The sequence below is a fragment of the Conger conger genome, chromosome 6, assembly GCF_963514075.1.
Source record: "Conger conger chromosome 6, fConCon1.1, whole genome shotgun sequence".
In the NCBI taxonomy this organism is placed as follows: Eukaryota; Metazoa; Chordata; class Actinopteri; order Anguilliformes; family Congridae; genus Conger; species Conger conger.
The window spans coordinates 18,455,450-18,474,162 of NC_083765.1; the positions used below are offsets into that span (position 1 = coordinate 18,455,450).

At 42.6% G+C, this 18,713-nt stretch overlaps 1 protein-coding gene across 2 annotated transcripts in view; it reads left to right on the forward strand.

Annotated features, from left to right (window-relative positions):
* Positions 1 to 18,713, forward strand: part of cemip (cell migration inducing hyaluronidase 1) — a 66,193-nt gene that overhangs the window by 26,916 nt on the left and 20,564 nt on the right. For both annotated transcript variants that reach the window (XM_061245100.1, XM_061245098.1), the window contains 11 exons: positions 2,591 to 2,690; positions 4,897 to 5,034; positions 5,297 to 5,435; positions 5,745 to 5,981; positions 6,396 to 6,575; positions 8,036 to 8,106; positions 8,215 to 8,310; positions 9,002 to 9,123; positions 9,576 to 9,723; positions 11,422 to 11,613; positions 18,071 to 18,240. In XM_061245100.1, coding sequence (XP_061101084.1) covers positions 2,639 to 2,690; positions 4,897 to 5,034; positions 5,297 to 5,435; positions 5,745 to 5,981; positions 6,396 to 6,575; positions 8,036 to 8,106; positions 8,215 to 8,310; positions 9,002 to 9,123; positions 9,576 to 9,723; positions 11,422 to 11,613; positions 18,071 to 18,240 — 1,545 coding nt within the window. In that variant the 5' untranslated portion in view covers positions 2,591 to 2,638. The remainder of the gene's footprint in view (positions 1 to 2,590; positions 2,691 to 4,896; positions 5,035 to 5,296; positions 5,436 to 5,744; positions 5,982 to 6,395; positions 6,576 to 8,035; positions 8,107 to 8,214; positions 8,311 to 9,001; positions 9,124 to 9,575; positions 9,724 to 11,421; positions 11,614 to 18,070; positions 18,241 to 18,713) is intronic.

The following is an 18,713-nucleotide window of genomic DNA, read 5'->3' on the forward strand; positions in this document are numbered from 1 at the left end:
AAATTCCTTTTTATATCCTCCTTTGGGATGCCTTTTTGTACTGAACCTTACTGAGCAGAACATTACTTAAGTGCTCACAGCCCCACCGAGGTCATACAGTGCCTTGGAACTGGTAGTTAAGAGTCTACCATAACAAGCTCCTGTGCAAAATAACCAAATCAGGACTGTGAAGTGAAAGTGACAAAGGTGCATGGTTATACTGGCCAGCCTGGAGTTAATATGATAGACTTTGTCCCCGTTCACAGATGCCTTTTTGTTTTGTGTTTGACATGCTTTCTTCTACATAGATAACGGGAGAGCAGCCATCACTAAGAAAAGTGGATGTTGGTTTTTGGGGGTAGTCACATGTGAATTCTTTTAAATATCTTTAGGTTAGAGGTCCTGGCGTGTTTAGACACAGATCTGACTGGAGACTCTGGGATTTCTGTCTGGGCTCTTCAAAGCCCACTGTGGCCCTTTCAGTAAATGTGATGTAATGCTTTGGGAAGTGACGATCATGCACGCAGTTAAGCGCTCTGACTGTGCGATTTCAAACTCTTGAGCTGGCAACGCATCAATAATATGAATAATATGATTGGGTTTGAGTAACCGAGTAAATGTTTTTGCTTAGCAGCTATGCAGCAGAGCAAGGAAAGAATTGCAATCAGCAAGGATAAGATGAAGTGACAAAAGTGTACCCTCTGAATGTGTTAAGAATGTGAACAAGGACAAGCACAGGTTTGTGAATAACATAGCTCTTGACTGGATAATATCCCTTTTCTTGCTCTTTTTGATCTGTGAGATAGAATGCCATTGAAAACCACTCCTGAATAGCAGATCCCTAGTGCTTGGCTCTTTTGATTACGTGACACACTTCTCATGCAACAAAAAAAAAAGAAGGAATATGTTACAGTATAGGCGTTGAACTAAAAGTGGGTAAATGGGTTATTATGTTTGCAGAATTCCATTGAGCTGATGCTGAAGTAACTGAGGTGGCAGAAAACGGGGCCAGGCAGCTGTTGTTTTTCACTGAAGTTGGAGGAAATTGAAGAAGCGGAGTCCTACTATTTTCATGAGCTATTCTCACAGGCTTCACATTAGTGCTAATCACCCCGTTAGCTGAAGGCCTGGTCATTCTGCTGATTGATGGTCCCCCTGCATCTATACAGAGTCATCAATTTGACACAGAGTTCTAAGTTCTGGAATCCCGGGGGGACTGGCGCATGCAGTGGCTCACGGTGGGCCCTGGCGGTGTCTGAGCCCAGGCAGCTGGGCGTCATGGCCTGTCTTAATGCCTCTTTTCTCATTGCAGGAAGCTTCAGCTCCATGGGCGATGGGGAGTGGCCCGAGACACCCAGGTCTGGGAGCAGTGTGGCAGCCCTCAGGGGGAAGTCATAGAGGTCCTTCTTCATCTGGGATAGAGGCTGAATAACAGCCTCGGGGATCAGAGGCTTATCCTGCAAGGGCTGCCAGACACTGCGTCCTGAATTTGAATATTTGCTCCTGGGGCAAAAGTGGTAGCTTTAAAAGGATGGTGTATCAACTCCCAAGCAAGTTGTACACTTCCTCCTGATGTTAATAACCTACTGTCTATGTGTATCATCTCAAACATTCAAAATAAACATCTTGCACTTACTACTGGCTCTATTTGCTTCAAATATGTTTTCCCCCATGATTATAGAACAGACAATATGGTTGCCACTTCAGTGGGAAATTGATGTTAATGATTACAAATGAATTGCTCAATATACAATCAAAGAAATAACAGGACATTAGAGCAATGCGTGCCTATAGTACCAATGAGGCAGTGTGTGAGTGAGAGTTGCCTTGCTGTGCATGAGTGCTGCTCCTTCATGGGTTAAAGCAGGGGTGTTGATGGTCTGGCCCGTCCTGTGGGGTTGGGTGTGGATGTATTCATTATGGCTCCAGACACATCTGCAGTAGCTGCTTACATTGAGATGGGTGTAGCATTTTCATAAGGGTTCTCAAGTGTCCCTCTCCCAGAATTTCCATGTGGGTAATGTTGAGCAGCTGGGGTGTTGGGAGTTTGAGCTAGTTCCCACTAAGCCGTTCCTCATGTAATGATTTGAGTCAAAGGCCCTTGGGCTCATAGTGAAACAGCACACGGGAAGACGTGCAAGAAGTGTTCAGAATCAGCTCTAAATGATGTAGAAGACAGTAGTCTGTTTTCAAGTGCCTTCCATTTTAATGAAGTTTGTTTTTGAAATATTCGCTCAAAAAATGAATGCAATGAAGTATGCATGAGCTTTATTCTTGCTTAATGTCACATAACTTTTACATAACCGTGCAAGAACAAGTGCAGCATTATTAGTGCTGTAGCTGGCCTCCTTAGACTATCTGGAGTTCTTTGATCCGTCAAAAATACAGAGTGAATGCTCATATAATCTCTTTGAAGATTACCTCAACCATAAAAGGTATGAGATCTCCTTCCCTTGAAGGAGTGAAGACCAAAGGGTCAGCACATCTCTGGTTAAGGCAGATGAAGCCCCTGTTTTTCACAGCTATGTATCTTGCAATTTCCTCCATAGAGTATATCTCTGAATCAAAGGGATCTTGTCCTTATTTAACCAAAAGGTATTTTTTTTTTCAGGTGTCTCACAGCTGAGCACTGAGTAGTCCCAGCACCCAGCACTGAAACATGAAGGCCTGTATTGCACTACTTGTAGCTGTTCTCCCCATTCTCCAAGCTGGTAAGTCACTGAGCTGTCAAGCTTAGTGCATGTAGGGTCGCTGGGGACATTGCCCCCTAGAGTCAGTCTTGCGAGTTAATCATATTTCATGTTGTGCTGTGTGGATGGGGAGAGTTGCAGCTGAAAAATTTCAAGACTTGCCTCTGTTACATTGGTGCTGTAACTCAGACACAGACTGATGCCTATGGGTTAGCTGCAGTTTCTATGGGAGTTTAGAAAGGAAGTGTTGCAGAGCTGATAGGTATGGCTGTACCACAAAAGGTGATGTCAGGACAAGAGAATGAGTGGTTTCTCTGGCTCGGGGCCAAGGCCGTTAGCACAGAAAGCTAATTGTATTTCTTTCTGCTTTCTGCTGATTGCAACAAACATAGACCGACACCATCAGCTGACTCCTTTTTTATATTGGCAAGGTTAATCCTCTCTTTATAAGAGCCGGTTTTATTCTTTTACATTTATTTGCATTGTCAGTCCGGCAGAAGTTCTGCAACCAACCTGCAGTCTGGATAATTTCTGATGTGATTCAAAAGTATGCGTATGGAGATGTGTTTATTTTCATTGATCATTCTCTTGGCTGCATTCATTACTGCCTGTTCCCTAGCATTTAGGTCAACATCAAACAAAGTTAAAAGTAGTAAAGAATATACAGTATACAAAACACATGTATTTAGAATTTTTTTTAAAGATCTGCATTAATATAATATAGCTATTTCTCCCCCTATTTTAATCACAAAAAGAAGATGATAAAAGATATACATTTTGGATGTAAGATGCTTTGTATTACTGTATGCCTGGCTAGAGTTAAGGGATATTCTATTTATGGCTCATTTGTATTATCTTTAAAGCAATAATAGGACACTGGACACTGGGATAATGAACCTGTCTAAATTTGATTGTGTTGAATAGAATATTGACTTACAGCCTGTGGAGTTTCTGAGAGACAGAGCAGTGTTTACCTCAGAGGGAAACAGTTCAACCTTTGAGTCCCAGTACTGTCACTCAGGGGCAAATAGTGAGGCTATATAGTAACATGATTTTAGCAAATGTAGGGAATCCCACATTAGCCTGAAGACATATCTGGCATTAATTTGTTTCCTTAAAAAGGATTGGACTCTGAGGTACCAGTGGCAATTATTATGATATTCATAGGTGTTTATAATTATGTTACTGTACATTTCTTTCTTTCCGTTTAATGCCAAAGTCAGATTTATTGTAATTGAAAACAGAAGCCTTGCAGAGTATTTTGTTACTCTGTATGACAAACAGGATTAGTTTTCTAGCTTCCAGAGCCATGTGCAATGGCAAGTCATTTCCCAGTGAAAACACAGAAAGCAATCTGAAGCAGTGTCCTTCTCCTTTGCGTTTGGACTGTGCACTGTGTGAAACAATCGTGTTGGCAGGCCTCGATGTCAGTTTGTATGAAGCACAACATTTTTGTACAGTTTTTGTATGAGCACCATTCAGAAGGTTCACAGAATGCATTCTTTTATTTCAAAAGTGTAATTTCTGTCATTATCATTTTCACTTGTGTCCATACATCTGCCAGGATGGAAAGACAACAGATGCTACTAATACAAAGCCATCGTTTCTATGCAAATTCTACTTGGATTCAAACCTTCCTGTGCCAACATACTGTTCTAACAAGCATTGACTTTGTGTTTTTAGAATAAATGTTTATTCTCAAACATTTATTCATTTATTCATAATCCATAACATCTTGGGTTTGTGTTGTACAGGTCACAGGGTTTCATTCAGTCTTTTCTTGATGAAATAACAGCAACAAAAACGGAATGCTCTCAATTTTTCCATGATAGACTGCCAAATCACCCAATGTTTTGGAATTTGGATGGTTTTTGTGGGAATATTAACTGCTAGCTCTGAGTTCATCAGATGTACTTGGTATGTGGGTGTGTGTGCACACACGCATGCAGACAGACTAGAAAAGTATTTGTGTGCCCTTTCATATTCTTCAAATCCACCCTGTTATTACATTAAAGAAGAGCAGGCCTGTTTAAGCTCACTGTGGGCTGTTGGTCAGCTACAACAACTGTCAACACACTTGTCCTGGATGTGCTGACACCTTTGCCCTCCTTTTTATTTCCAGGAAAGTGGTTTCACCAAAGCCCATTCAAGCCTGTTGGATAAAAACAATGTTGTAGAGCACATAAATTGCATTAGATTGCTTTACGATTGCTTTTACTTATTGCAGCATGTCCGGACAAAGAACCTGGTCTACAGCCATGGGCTCCTGGTCATAACGAGGCTCATCGTGTAACCATCGGTTACGGAAGGAAAGTGCTCCTCTCCTCTTCAGCCACAGTTCATTCCATTGAAATCAACAACGGAGGTAGTTTTCTACTGCTGTTTATTAATTAACCACCCAGTCTGAACAATATATGTGTTAAATTGCAAACATATTTGAAGTTAAATTATGTATTAATATCTCATGGAGTTCACCTCAGGCACATAGTATGTGTGACAGTTTTTCATTTTCATGAAATGCCAGCACTGATAAGATTATAGATAAAACCTGTTATATCTAAGTTTGTGTATTCTGTTATGTCGGTGTGGAGCAGACTAATCTGTTTTTGGCTGTATTCTTTCAACAGGAAAGCTTGTGATTGCTGACACCAACCGACCAATTATTCTACGAGCCAAGCACATCCTCGTAGGAGACAAGGGGGAGCTTCACATCGGCAGCCCAGACTGCCCATATAAAGGCAACCTCACCTTAGCTCTGTTTGGGAGGTATGTGTAGAACACAGCCATAGAACGGGCCATCAATGACAACATTATCTCAGTGTTTATAAAGTATAATATAGGGCGGCCTGTAGCGTAGTGGCTCAGGTACATGACTGGTATGCGCAAGGTTGGTGGTACGATCCCCGGTATAGCCACAATAGGATCCGCACAGCCGTTAGGCCCTTGAGCAAGGCCCTTAACCCTGCATTGCACCAGGGGAGGATTGTCTCCTGCTTAGTCTAATCAACTGTATGTCGCTTTGGATAAGCGTCTGCCAAATACCATTAATGTAATGTTTGTTTTTCAACTCAACAGATCTGATGACCCCGAAGTGGACCACCACTACTTTGGCCGAAAGTACATTGGGGTGGGCACAGGCGGTACTCTGGAGATCCACGGGGAGAAGAAACTGGCTTGGACATTCCTCAACAAGACCCTGCACCCAGGAGAGACCAACGAAGACAGCTACCACTTTGAGAGGGGCTGGGGCAACCGAGGAATCATCATCCATGTGATAGATCCCAAGTCTGGGGAGGTCCTCCACTCCGATAGGTCAGTGCATGATCCCCAAGATATGCTGTTTTTGATTTGTTTACTGGCATCTTCTGTATTTGGTGATTTTGCCATCTCTGTCTGATTTGTTCACATACCGCATCCCATATCTACTGTCCCTCCATGAAAATCTAATAATTCAGTGTCCTTAACGCTATATTGCTATTAAGAGTTAGAAGCAAGGCATTTATGGAGGCAAACAACAAGTTGAGGAGTGTTAAGAAATATCAAGAAAGCTCTTTAGATTTTGTAACAATATCCAAAAGAAAATCACATTTAGTGTTTTGAAACTGTGCATTCAATTATACTTCCAAACAAAGGCATATCAGCCTTCAGATATCTTTTGTTATTGCTGTTTGTGGCAATAAACTGCCATGTTTCTCACTGGATCTCTTGAACGTTTTGCGATTCCAGATTTGACACATACAGGAGCAAGGACGAGAGTCGTCGCCTGTCTCAATATGTGGAAGCGGTGGAAAATGGGATGATCCTGGCGATGGTGGTGAATGATGAAGGCTCCAATAACCTGGAGGACACAGCCAAGAAGACCCTACTGAAGCTGGGCAGCCGACAGTTCCACCGCCTGGGGTTCCGGTAGGGGTCTTCTCCTGCTGTCTCCTCTAACACTGTTTTACACTTTCTGAACAGAGCAGAAATCATGCATGGCCAGAACACTGGTAATTGACAAAGCTTCTTCGTGGCCAACTCGGGCAGGTAGCATAGCATCACTTCAGGCTTGATTTAGCTAGTGCTGAAAGAGGTCTCGCTCTCTTCCAACTGCCAAAATACCATGGTATTGATTTATGTCACGCAGAGGTTTCAACAGACTCAATTATTTGATGTTATTTATTCAAATGTGGAGGGTTGTCTCCCCCTCCAACACTGCTAGGGTATTTTTTTTTCTTAAAACAGGAAAAAAATGAGTGTTGTGTGCTTAAAAAAATGTAAAGAATGCATTGAAAATGGGATCTGACTTAAAGAATGACAGCATGTGGGATACAGCCTTAAGTCAATGCTTAAGTCAATATGTTTTTTTCTTAAAGACATTTCATGAGGATGAACACACATTTGCTCTGATTACATTTTCCAAAAAAACTACAGCCACCAGGCACATTGTGGAAGGAATGTGCTGTAATTACTTTCAGAAATCCTACGTTAACAGTATTCAAAATGAGCAGCCAGTAAAGAGTGTTTATTTGACTCAATCCTGCGAGTGCTGGAGGAGTAATAAAACTTCTCTGGACACAGAAAGCTTGGCCTCGTTGGCAGAGCAGTTGAATTGTGAAGCACTATGAAGGGAGTCCAAATCAATTCCCGAATAAGCTGTGGAAGACATGCTTTCCGACAAAGTAAAAAATGTACAAACATCCATGATTAAACATTCCCACATGATAGATTAGCACATTAAAGAACGTTAAGGGAGGGGCGCATGTTGTTCTCCCTATCACCCTCTGTCTTGACCACACTGCCAAGACTCAGGCAAACATATGACCTGTTTCTGGGGGGGGTGGGGGGTGGAGGAGAGGGGTCGCTGAGTTCCACCAGGCCAAGAATGGATTCAGGAAAGAGAAGAAGAAAGGGAGCCTACTATCATTTTCCCAAATGAAATTTATGCACTGGTAACAGAGCCTTGATTGCATTTGTGAGTGTGAGCAGTTATTTGTTAGGAGGACCATTATTTGTCATTTGTTTAGAGCCGTTGTTCGGGGGAGCATCATTGTCATTCTGCTATACAGCCTGATCCATGTCTTCAGGCTCAGTCCCAATTTCCTTTCATTTAAAGGCAGAATGAGAACCTCAGTGGAGTCTGCTAAGTATAGACACGCATGAGGCAGAGATGCCAGTGTATCCCCTGGTGTCTGTGTCGGCTTGTCCTAGCAGAGATTGCGACCAATGCCTACTGTAATTACACAGCCGTCTGATGTCTCCCGCCAATCATTCTCTGCGTCAACATCGTTTACAGGGCAGGGTGTTAGCGTGTTTGTCTAATGCAGGCATGTCTCCTTCTCTCTCTTTCTCTCATTCCCATTCCTTCTTCCCCTCCCCATCTGCAGTCATCCCTGGAGTTTCATCACCGTGAAAGGCGACGCGTCCACCTCTGTGGAAGATCATGCCATCTATCAAGGTGAAGCCTCCTCTGCTTTCGTTTGCACAGCGTTCAAAAGCAAACAGACGGAGCATGCAGAAACAGGTCCACTGACATTCTGTTCCCTGTTCCCTGTATGCCTGCTAGGGACCAAGGCCTCGTCCGAAGCCAAGAGTTCACGCGTGTTTAAGTCGGGATATGGAGAGCATTTCACCGTCACCACCTCCAGTCAATGGGTGCAAGGTAAAATAGGCTCTCTCTGCCTGTGTAAAGAGTCATTATCTTTTACAGTGAATGCAGTTCAGAATATATTATCTCACGTAGCATGCAATGCAACTAATGGAGGCAAAGAGCACTGTAGCATTTAAGTGGTTATATAAAAACTGAACAACTGAGTATCTTATAAAGAACTAACGAGACTGAGGGGGAACTGGGTATATACAGACTGATGGAGGCTGTAATGTTCCTGTGCCATTTCTATATACTGTAGTTGCCAAATATGTGAGCTGTTGCTCTGATTAATTTTCCTTCCTTTAGGATTCACACACTGCATTGCCATATTTTCTTTGGCTATCACACAAGTGATCATGTGTCTCAAGACAACCCCCATCAAAGTGTATTAATATAATGAATACAAAGATTCCACATTTCAGTGTGTTGCTTTGCTGCATTTCATTTGGATGAAGTCCAGTTGCGGTGTTCGAATTCCCAGATGGTTTGTGTTCACCCTGTGGACCATAACTCGGGGAGAAAGCCTTTCAATTATTTGCTGCAAATGGTCCTTGAGACGCAAAATTGAACCGCAGGAAAAGCCTCAGAGTAAATTGGACTACAGTAATAGCTGCACAGGCCCCTGCTTGTCAAGCCAAGGAGTGGGAGCCATATCTCTGCTGTGGCAGATGAGTGCTGAGACGTGCTGCTGGTTCCCCTGCAGAGGCGGAGTGGACTGAGTGGTTTGACCGTGATGACGAACGCGGTTCAGGCGACTGGGAGAAGCTGGCTGAACTCCATAAGGCCTTCCCAGAACGCACCTGCAGCAACCCCATGGACCTGCAGGTACAGTTCCTCTGAGGACTCCATGCTAACCTAAAGTGAACACAGGACAATGGAAAAAAAATGCAAATGATTACACAGCACACTAGGTTTTGGCTGCTGAATATCCACTGTTGGCCAAAGAAGCAGAATGCATTGTTTTGTGTCTGTGATTTATTGAATGGTTGTTTGTCATTTTTTTTTTCTGCCTGCTAACTATACACTACAGCTGCCAAACCACAGTCTTTAAAGGAAAAATATGTATACAGTCTGACTCACTGTGTGGCACCCACATGGATGTTATCATGGAGTGTCAGCTAATCACGCCCCCTAATTACATATGCAGCAGATGTTGTCTGCCCATTGTGGCTGTTCCACAGAGTATACGGCACATGAGTGGGGGGTTGTGGAACTGGCCCAGCTCCCAGTACATCCTTCACACCACTGGTGTCCACTCGCTCATATCCCCCCAACAGGTGGAAACCCAGGATGGAGTTCCCTCCAATATGACGGGCGAGGTGTTCTACAAGAATGACAAGGAGTATGGATTTGTGTGCCTCAATAAGGATCAGACTGATGGAATCTGCCACAACTACAGACTGCGTCTCCTCTGCGGAAAGCTGGGTATGTGGGGAATGCGGGCTTCCTCCGGCCCCTGCTCTTATCCAGGCACTGGCAGTGTTGTGACATCGCATGCTAAGCTGCAACTAGAGAAGCACGTGCCAACAATGTAGGACAAGTAGTGCCTCAGAAACCTGCCGCTGGTTTCTGTCTGGGCTTGCGGAGTTGTCATGCATTACAGCGTCTAAACACAACATGGTCGCTTTGGGCTAAAGATGAAAACCTGTGGTTGAAGAAAGTTGGCTTTTGTGCAGGTAGTCTGAAGTTCAAGCCCCATTATGAGAATTACCTCCAGTGCATGTCTGCTCTCCATGTAGCTCATATACCCCATGTGGCGCCTTTCCTTATATGGAGGGAGAAAATGATTTGTTAGATGCTATAGCACAAACGCTATCTGATGCGCCCTGATGGTGGAGCTTCGCTCCCTGCGCACGCAGAAAGAGAAGATGTGCCCATGTGCAGCTGGATTAGATGTTCAGATGTCAGGAAGGTTTTAATCTCAGCGGGTTTTATTTAGCTCTGAGGATGCGATAAGATCGGGCAGGACAATGTTTTGGAAGCCAAGTGCACGGCAAGTACGCCTGTTTCTTCAGGGTCATTCGTAACATGCGCTCCTAATCCATTTGGGCATCACCAAACAAATCGCCCAATCTTACAGTCCTTATGAGGTCTCCACTGACAGTAAAGGCATGGGTGACATTGTGATGACATCCTAATAAATTACGTTGTTTGTTGTGCTTTGTTCTGAATATATTAGAGGCTAGATTATATCTATGATACAGTGATCTTTAGTCGCCAGAGCAGTCAGAATAATCTATGTGAATTCTCTGAGCGCCTCATCCAACTGATGTATTAGTCCTTGCAATGATGTGCCCTATGGTCTGGAGTCTAATACTAACCATGTTAGCACCAGCTGTGCCCAGGACTCCCAAGAGGCAAGGCACAATTATCCGTAGCATTTTGCAGAGGGGGAGGGTATTCATTTGCTTCAAAAGGAGCTGAAATAGATGGGAAACTGCACCAGATAATTTAAATTATCAAAAGGCAATGAATGTATGAATGCCTCTTTCAAGTTACATAATTGATTCTCTCAAAACAAAAGTCAATATAATATATAGTTGGCATGTGCAGTGTGTATGTGTGCTGAAAGTGAAACTAACAATAAGTTTGGCCTTTTTTTTCGGGTCTCCTGCGGTAGGTATTTTAAACTCTTACTGAGAGCAATGGAATTACCCAGCAACATAATGAAACCTGCATGTTTCTTCTGTTTGATTTCACTTCCCAAGATCAACATATAGTCCCATGTGATTTTGCCTGCTCAGATAGCTTTCATATACAACTACCATTATACTAGCTGTCATTCTGTTTCTCAGTACACTGTGGGAAACCCTTTTTGGTTTTTGTTTTGTTCTCCTTGGTTTCTGACAATTCAACAGTTTTGTGGGTATTTATTTGAGTTCTGAACTATAGACATTCTTTACCAACCACCGATATGCTAAAAATACCTGAAAGGATCTTAAGGTTTCACACCATGTGAATGAATGGAATTGCTCATGATACACATCTCATTATATGCTTCCTATTCTATCCTTGAATTGTTAATGCATTATTAAAATAGGATTAGCGTCAGGCCATGCATGTGTGTAGGTTGCAGCTACGGAGCCAAGTCATTTTGAATGGCTGTATTTTGTCTGACCACAGTGAGGCCTCAGGCATCCATTACGATTGACACCCACTCGAACAGCACTGTCCTGGAGCTGGCTGACGATGGCCGGAGCTGGAGCCCTGGGGACACCGTGGTGGTGGCCAGCACAGACTACTCAATGCTGCAGGCTGAGGAGTTCCAGGTTCTGCCATGTAAAGCTTGTGCCTCCAACCAGGTCAAAGTGCAAGGTCAGTCCCATTTTCTCACTCGACTTCTGAGATGTCCGATTCATATTAAAAAATTAGGCGGATGTGTGTATGGCCTAAGCACCTGTCAGTCGGTCGAGAGGTGGACCCAAACGCAGAGAATCACACCAGATGAGGGGCAAACAAACCAGAACACAATTACAAACAGGACACAAAATACTAACACCGGTAGAAGAAAAATAATACATGAGGACGATAACACAGGAAACGATAGACTAGGACTGGAGCGAGAAAAGAAGGCTGAGGATTCATGTGAAGGCAAAGAAACGTGAGCACAGACTGACTAAGCACAACAAACTAAATGCAGAGAACAAGCAGGTGAGACTAATGACTAAAGACACACAGGTGGGGAAAACTAATCAACCAATAATACAATAATAGAAAAACTAACAGGGGAACAAACAGTACTACCAGACACACAGGTGAAGACTCCATTAACAATCGAGGGAAGGTAACCGGGGAGAAGGCAGGCAGGATAGGGACAGGGGACCAGGTGATCTCCGGTTGCCGGGAACCGTGACAGCATCATAACATTATTCTGTTTTGGTACATTTTGAGAACATGCAATTATTCGTGGCATCCATGTTGTAGATATTTCATTGTCAGTGTTCATTGTTCATTAGGTGCTACCTGTCCCTGTCCCATCAGTATCACAAACATACCACCTGTTACACCTGTCTGCACAAATTATTTTCAAGCAGAAGCAGAGCTGCATTAAAACAGTGCAGGATAGAACAGGAACATGATAACTGGTCTGATCTGGAGAGGGCTATTGGAAAGTGAAAAAAATGCACATAAAAGTATTGTCTGAAATCTATCTAAAATACAGCACAGCTGTACCTGACCTATGAATAGTTGGCCATTGGGTCTTGGCTTGTTTTGGGAATTATGTACTTTTCACTGTGAAGATGTCTTTATGAAGAAATGAGCTCTTTCTTGAAGTATTTTTATTTGTTAAATTCCCTAATTTGAAACAGTCACGGCATAAGGTCATTCCTGTGTTTCCATTTCCCCGTGTATTTTGCCTTTCTGGTCAAGATAACAAGGGAATTATTTACTTGCATCCCTGTTGTTGAGGGATTGAGGGGTTGAACACATTTGGCTTTCTGGAGAAGGTTGTGGAAAGCAGCTTTGGGGTACTGTACAGCCCGGAGGTGTGGCAGCTGTGTCTGGGTGGGACACACAACTGAACTGGGGAGGCGGTGGGTGATTTGCATGCTATTGTTTTCACTAAGCCAATCTGTTCCTGCAGTGTACAGTACTCTGGCATATGTGGGCTGTTTGATTGTGAGTTCAGCTGTGGTAGAAGACGCCGACAAGTAGGCAGAGAGAGGAGCTGTAAAACTGGAACAAACAAGTGCAGTAGCGAGACGTCTGTAATTGCCTGTCGCACAGTCGCACACCAGTCTGCTTTGCATTGTAAGCTTTTCACCCCTGTGAAAGCAGATTGGTTTTGTGATTGTAAAAGGGATTATAATTCCTCAGATTTCTAAAGGTTAAGTAATCATAAAGAACAACATGTGTCTGCTGTCATTCAGAAAGCATTTTTCATTATGACAGAGCCATACTGACATGATGAACATAATTGCTAACCCCCGGGCATTCGGCTGGCAAACATGGTTCTCAATTTACCTGTTGTAGATTAAACACGCAAACCTGCAAAAGTATGTTTTCACATCCTGCTTGCACAGACCGTTCCAGCAAGATATAGGCAGACCAAGATCTAAGTTAGATCTTGTTGGAATCACATTATGTGCTGTGCTTTCACAGCGCATAGTTGTTGGTTAAAGCTTTTCACTCTCTGACAACACACGGTGTTGACTGATGCATGCAGTACTGGTGCGAGATTCCTTAGTTTGAATATTTATCTAACCATTTCCAAACTCCCAGCCAGTTTTCCATATTCAGTTGTCAATCTTTTGCTGTAAATCAGTTGTCAGTCAATTGCTGGATTCTCTAAGCGATAGAAATGGACTATCCTGGAAGTTTAGTGGTGGTCCAGGAGTGGAGAACACCGTGTTGCATCGATGTTATTGGCTCGCTGCCGAGGACTCTTTGTAGGAATTAATTCTAGCTTGTCAATCGTAATCCATATAAAATGGTGCAGTTTTGTGAAATTTCATTGTCTGGACACCTGTGTTTGCTCATAAGAATGCAAAGAAAGTCATGGAAGAGAAGGTTAAGGAAAGAATGGGTCAAGGAAAATATACATTTTCTATTATCCAGGAAAGAAAAAAAAGGAAACAAATTGAACCATACATTTTAAAATAAAGGAAATAAATAATACAGATAAGTGCTTGTTTTTATAATTCACAAATAGTCTCATTAGAGATAGGGATTGTAATGGTATAAAAACAATGAGGTAATTTAATTAAGGTGGCAATAGTTTTGTTTTTATGGCTGGTATCTTACTCCGGCTAATGGAAATTCCCTCTCTGAGCTTGAAGGCCCAGAGGATGGGAAAATGGGGTTGGATGTTCTTCTGAAAAAAAAAAGAAGAGTGTAATTTTCTCTGTCACTCAATGCCCCCCCCCCCCCCCCCCCCGTTTTCCAATTCCCCATCGGAAAAATTGTAAACGACTATACCTTCTGTTTCCTGAAGGAGTAGCATTTCTATAAGTGAACAACATTATGCCAAGATTGCTGACCCCTTGTTTGAAATTCTGGGCACACACTTACATTAAAGGCCTGATTGTGCCATTAGAATGTAGGCAGCTAATATGTTCCTACTTTTTAAAGCATGACTCAGCTATTTTGTGCCAAGCTGAAAAAATGCTGAAGGCGCATTATTTGCAGGTGGTTCTTCAGCTGTTCACAAGCTTGTTGTCTGGTTCTGTCAGAAAAAGTGGTTCCGGTTGCTAAAAAGGCTAATTATACATGGCTTTTTCAGGCCAAAAGGTCAAGCAGCAAATTCATAGAATCCTGTGATTGTAACTTTGCCTGTTCTGCAAGAATATCAATGAACACTATTAATTAATCATTGTGTTGCTATAACTCTGTAAATTCAAATGTTATGGTTTTAGAGGCCATCTCATTGGTAACAAATATTGTACACATGCTACATCCCATACAACCTCTCTTGCTCTGTAATATATTCATAGGATTTTTGTTTTTCACATTCAAAATAATTATTTTCTGTTCATCTATCCTGTACTTTGCACACAGCCTAGTGTCTCCCTAACCACCGAGAATTTTAAGTTTGACTGAACCTTTCTCATCTGCAAAGTAATGTGATTCATGTAGTGTTATGTGATAGTGAATGATAAATAGACCGTAAGCAGAAAGCTAATAATCAAAAACAATAATCATCTCAAACTCATGATTATTTAATTGCCAATGATTTCCCCCTTTCTAACTTTACTGACAGACCATTCAAATAAAGGATGACAAAAGTCTTCTTCTTTTGCTGCCTCTTATCTTTTTGTTTCTGTGAGTTTCTCTTGGCTTACACGTTACTAGTAATTTAATGTGACATCTTTCCACTTGAATGAGGGTTAGACTATTTTGGGAGCAGACAGCTCTGTCTTATTTTAATTCTTCTGAACCATAATTCATCATATTAATCTGTACCTTCTGCCCTGATTCATGTTTGTTAAGAAGCCGTCTTGTCTACTCCTTGTCCATGGTGTCCCAGATGTGCATCTGCATTTGGTCGTTTTGTAGGGTTTTGTGGTTGCGTTTGCTTCAGCAATTGTATTCTACCTATGTTGGGTCGCATTAATGTGCCATAAAACACTCCTCTACACTACTGTCAAATGTTCATATAAACATTAAACACAGAAAAATGAATATGAAAATGTATTTTCTTGTTATCAGTGAAGCCATATGTCAAAACACCCAACTAATTGAATGAGAGGGAGAATAATGCTAGCAGTTGCTCTTTATAATATAGCCTTGTCATTATGGTGTTAGCAGGTTACATGTCTGTGTTCAGCGGTCAGAGATGATATGCAATGGCCTAACATGCTATGAGGGAAACTGGATAATTTAGTTCTGGAAAGAAGAGTGGGAGAGATTACTTGACATGTACGTAGTGCTTCAGCCTTTGGTTTGTTGTTTTGTTTCTGTTCCACGAGGCGTGCGGATGAATTGCAGTGGTGACATGTTCCTGTTGGAGCTGTTTTTTTATAGAGCGCAAAGGCTTGTGGGCCTGTGTTCTGGAGGACCTGGGGTGTTTTAATGTAGATGAGTGGTTTGAGTGTGGCTGACGGCATTCCTTCTAACCAGCTCAGGAACCCACACTCTCAAAAATGTTTTTATCTATTTTGCTCACCCTTTAGCAAGAAATAAATAAATAAAAGTCTGGTTGGAGACTTTTTTTAAATTGAGGATTATGACGTAGCTCCAAACTTTTCCCTGAGGCAAAGTGTGTCAGAAAAGATTGCACTGTGGTATTTGCAATGAGCTCTGTGAGAAAGAAGAGATATGCTGATGGAGAAGGACCCTCTGCTGGGAGGCTGATGAGGAGTACAACACTTCAGTCCAGTGTACATAAACTATAAACTGTCTGTCTGTGTGTGTGTGCATACAAGAAAAGTACTACATTGTGTGTGTGTGCACTTGCATTTATTCACAAACATTCTATGTAGCCATTTGGTTTAATAGCATTTTATTTTATATTGTGTAAATGGTCATGAATAGGTGAAGAGCATAAACACAAATATAATGCAAAATATAAAAGGTGTTTCAGTGCAGTGAGATTTGTACTGGCATGTGTAGGTTTATGAGCTGAGAGTACTGTAGCCTGCACGCGTGTGATAAATGGCATGTGTGTGTGTGTAGACGTGTTGTGGGTATTTGACTGAGCTACAGGGAGCTCCCAGCTGACATAGAGGCTGCTGTGATACAGCGTTGATGTTGGTGGGGCATGTTTCTTGGCGTGTTGCTCCTCATGCATTACGCTGGGCCTGCTGAGACAGCTCTAAATATAGCCCTAATCAAAAGTGATGTTTGTGGAGCCCATGGTGTCAGTGCTGAAACGCTCATCTCCAAGTCGTATTCATTGCTTTGTCACTTCTAATGAAGCTGTAGCATTGTGGAGCGATGACATCACCTGTCACTGTCTTCACTCTGTTTATAGACTCACGGCTGAGTTACAGCACACACACACACCTCTGCAAATAATTGAAATATGTAGATTTAATAAGGTCTGCATGCTAGGGTTTTCTGTAATTAATGAGAAAGCCACTCTTATGATAAATTAATAGTGCAGCCCTTCAAGGGGACGTCTCCGCAATGGCGGGTAATGAGCTTTGAAGCGTTCCTCACTCTGCTCTCTGCTCTCTGCTCTGTGTATGTATTTACTGTCATTACTCGCCATCCCTGCGTGCACGCTGACCCTCAGTGACAGACCCTCGCAACAAGCGGAATGAACAGCATCATTTTTGAATCATTGTTCGCGAAGGTGCTGCCACTTCAGATGAACCCAGAGTAATTGTTTTCAGTTCGGGGTCCGCTCAGGGCGGCCTATGAGGCGTGTGTACACACGCTGGAGTGAGACGCAGCCATCTGTCTGCCGTTCGCACTGGGGATCCGATATGCTCATCACTGGGCCAGGCGCTGCCTGTTGCCTTTGGCCCGTGGAGATAGTCTGCTGTCCAAGGCGAGAATGTAATGTTCTGCTATTTTTCCATCAGTTACTGGATCGACATGGGAACAGTTAATTTACAGCATTCCTCTCAGAGATCTATCACTTTGCTCAACGTTACTGAACCAAGAATTCTACGGCCTACTCTGTTTAATGGCAGAACACTGCAATAAACATTTTTACATTTGCAAGAAAAACACATCTAACTTAATGCTTCCTATAAAAGTGCTTGAAAGACAAACTGTTGCATCTTCCTCTGAAAAGTCTGGAAGAAGTATCTGACTGTTTAAGTACAAAGTCTGCAGTATCAAGCAGTGTTCAGGTCAGGAGTGCTGACCTATATTTAGTAGCCTTGTGCCACACTTCACGTGTCACAGAGTGTTGCTGTTGGCCCACGCTCCTTCCTGAGAGGTAGCTACAGGCATTTGGTACAAAGTAAAAATAAATAAGTCATAGAGAAATAAAAAGAATGCTTTCATCCACCGGGAGAGCCAATTTATCCTTGTTACACAGCTCTTTTAGTGTCCAGATGCAGTCATCTGTGCCAACAGGGAAGAGCACAGGGCCTCCTGTGAGTCATTAAGCCCAGGTCTGAAGCGCGATGCTCCTGCCATTTCCAGCCCTATCTGGGTCATCCTCTCTGTACCCGACTGCAGGGAAGCTGCCTGAAGGCTCAATTCAACCTCTGTGAAAACTCCCTTCCCAGAAAACCTGCTTCAACAATAACACATTTTAGAAAATGGTATAAAAGCCACATTGAACTGTTGCGTGTATATGTGATAGATACAGAGCTGGCCTGCTCTATGTCCTGCTCTTGGGACTGTGCTGAGTGGTGTGTTCCATACCCTGCAGGGAAGCCAAACTACCTCCACATAGGAGAGGAGGTGGATGGAGTGGACATGAGGGCGGAGGTGGCCATGCTGACCAGGAACATCCTCATTAAGGGAGTGATGGAGCCCGGCTGCTATGGCAACGAAGCCTGCAAGTTCTTCGACTTTGATACCTTTGGAGGACACATAAAGGTACAGTATGTGTCTCCCTGCAGGCTCTGAGTTACATGTGTATTATTATGATTATTATTATGCTCTTGATTGGAACATAATGAATAATGTTCTGTCATTGTTTACTATGCTTGTGAAAGATATATTGAGCAGAACCATTTGAAATGCTGACAGCCCTGGATGGGTGTCAGCCCAGTACTGAGTAATGGTAATGATTTGAGGAATGTCAATGTTGGAACTTTTACTTTGTGGAAATGTGTCACATTAGTTAATTTTTTATGCACTTTCTGTCTGTTAGGCATTGGATGTCATAACTCAGAAAGTGCATAAAAATGTGGCAGTATAAAAAATTTTACTTTAATGTTCTGGAACTACAGTTGCAATTTCCTTTACATTTTATATTTCTCACAAATTAAAGCACTTTACCCACTAAGAGGGAGAATGGCAATAACTGTTTGTACCAGTAAAAGTGTGGCTTCCTGTTTTATGGGCCA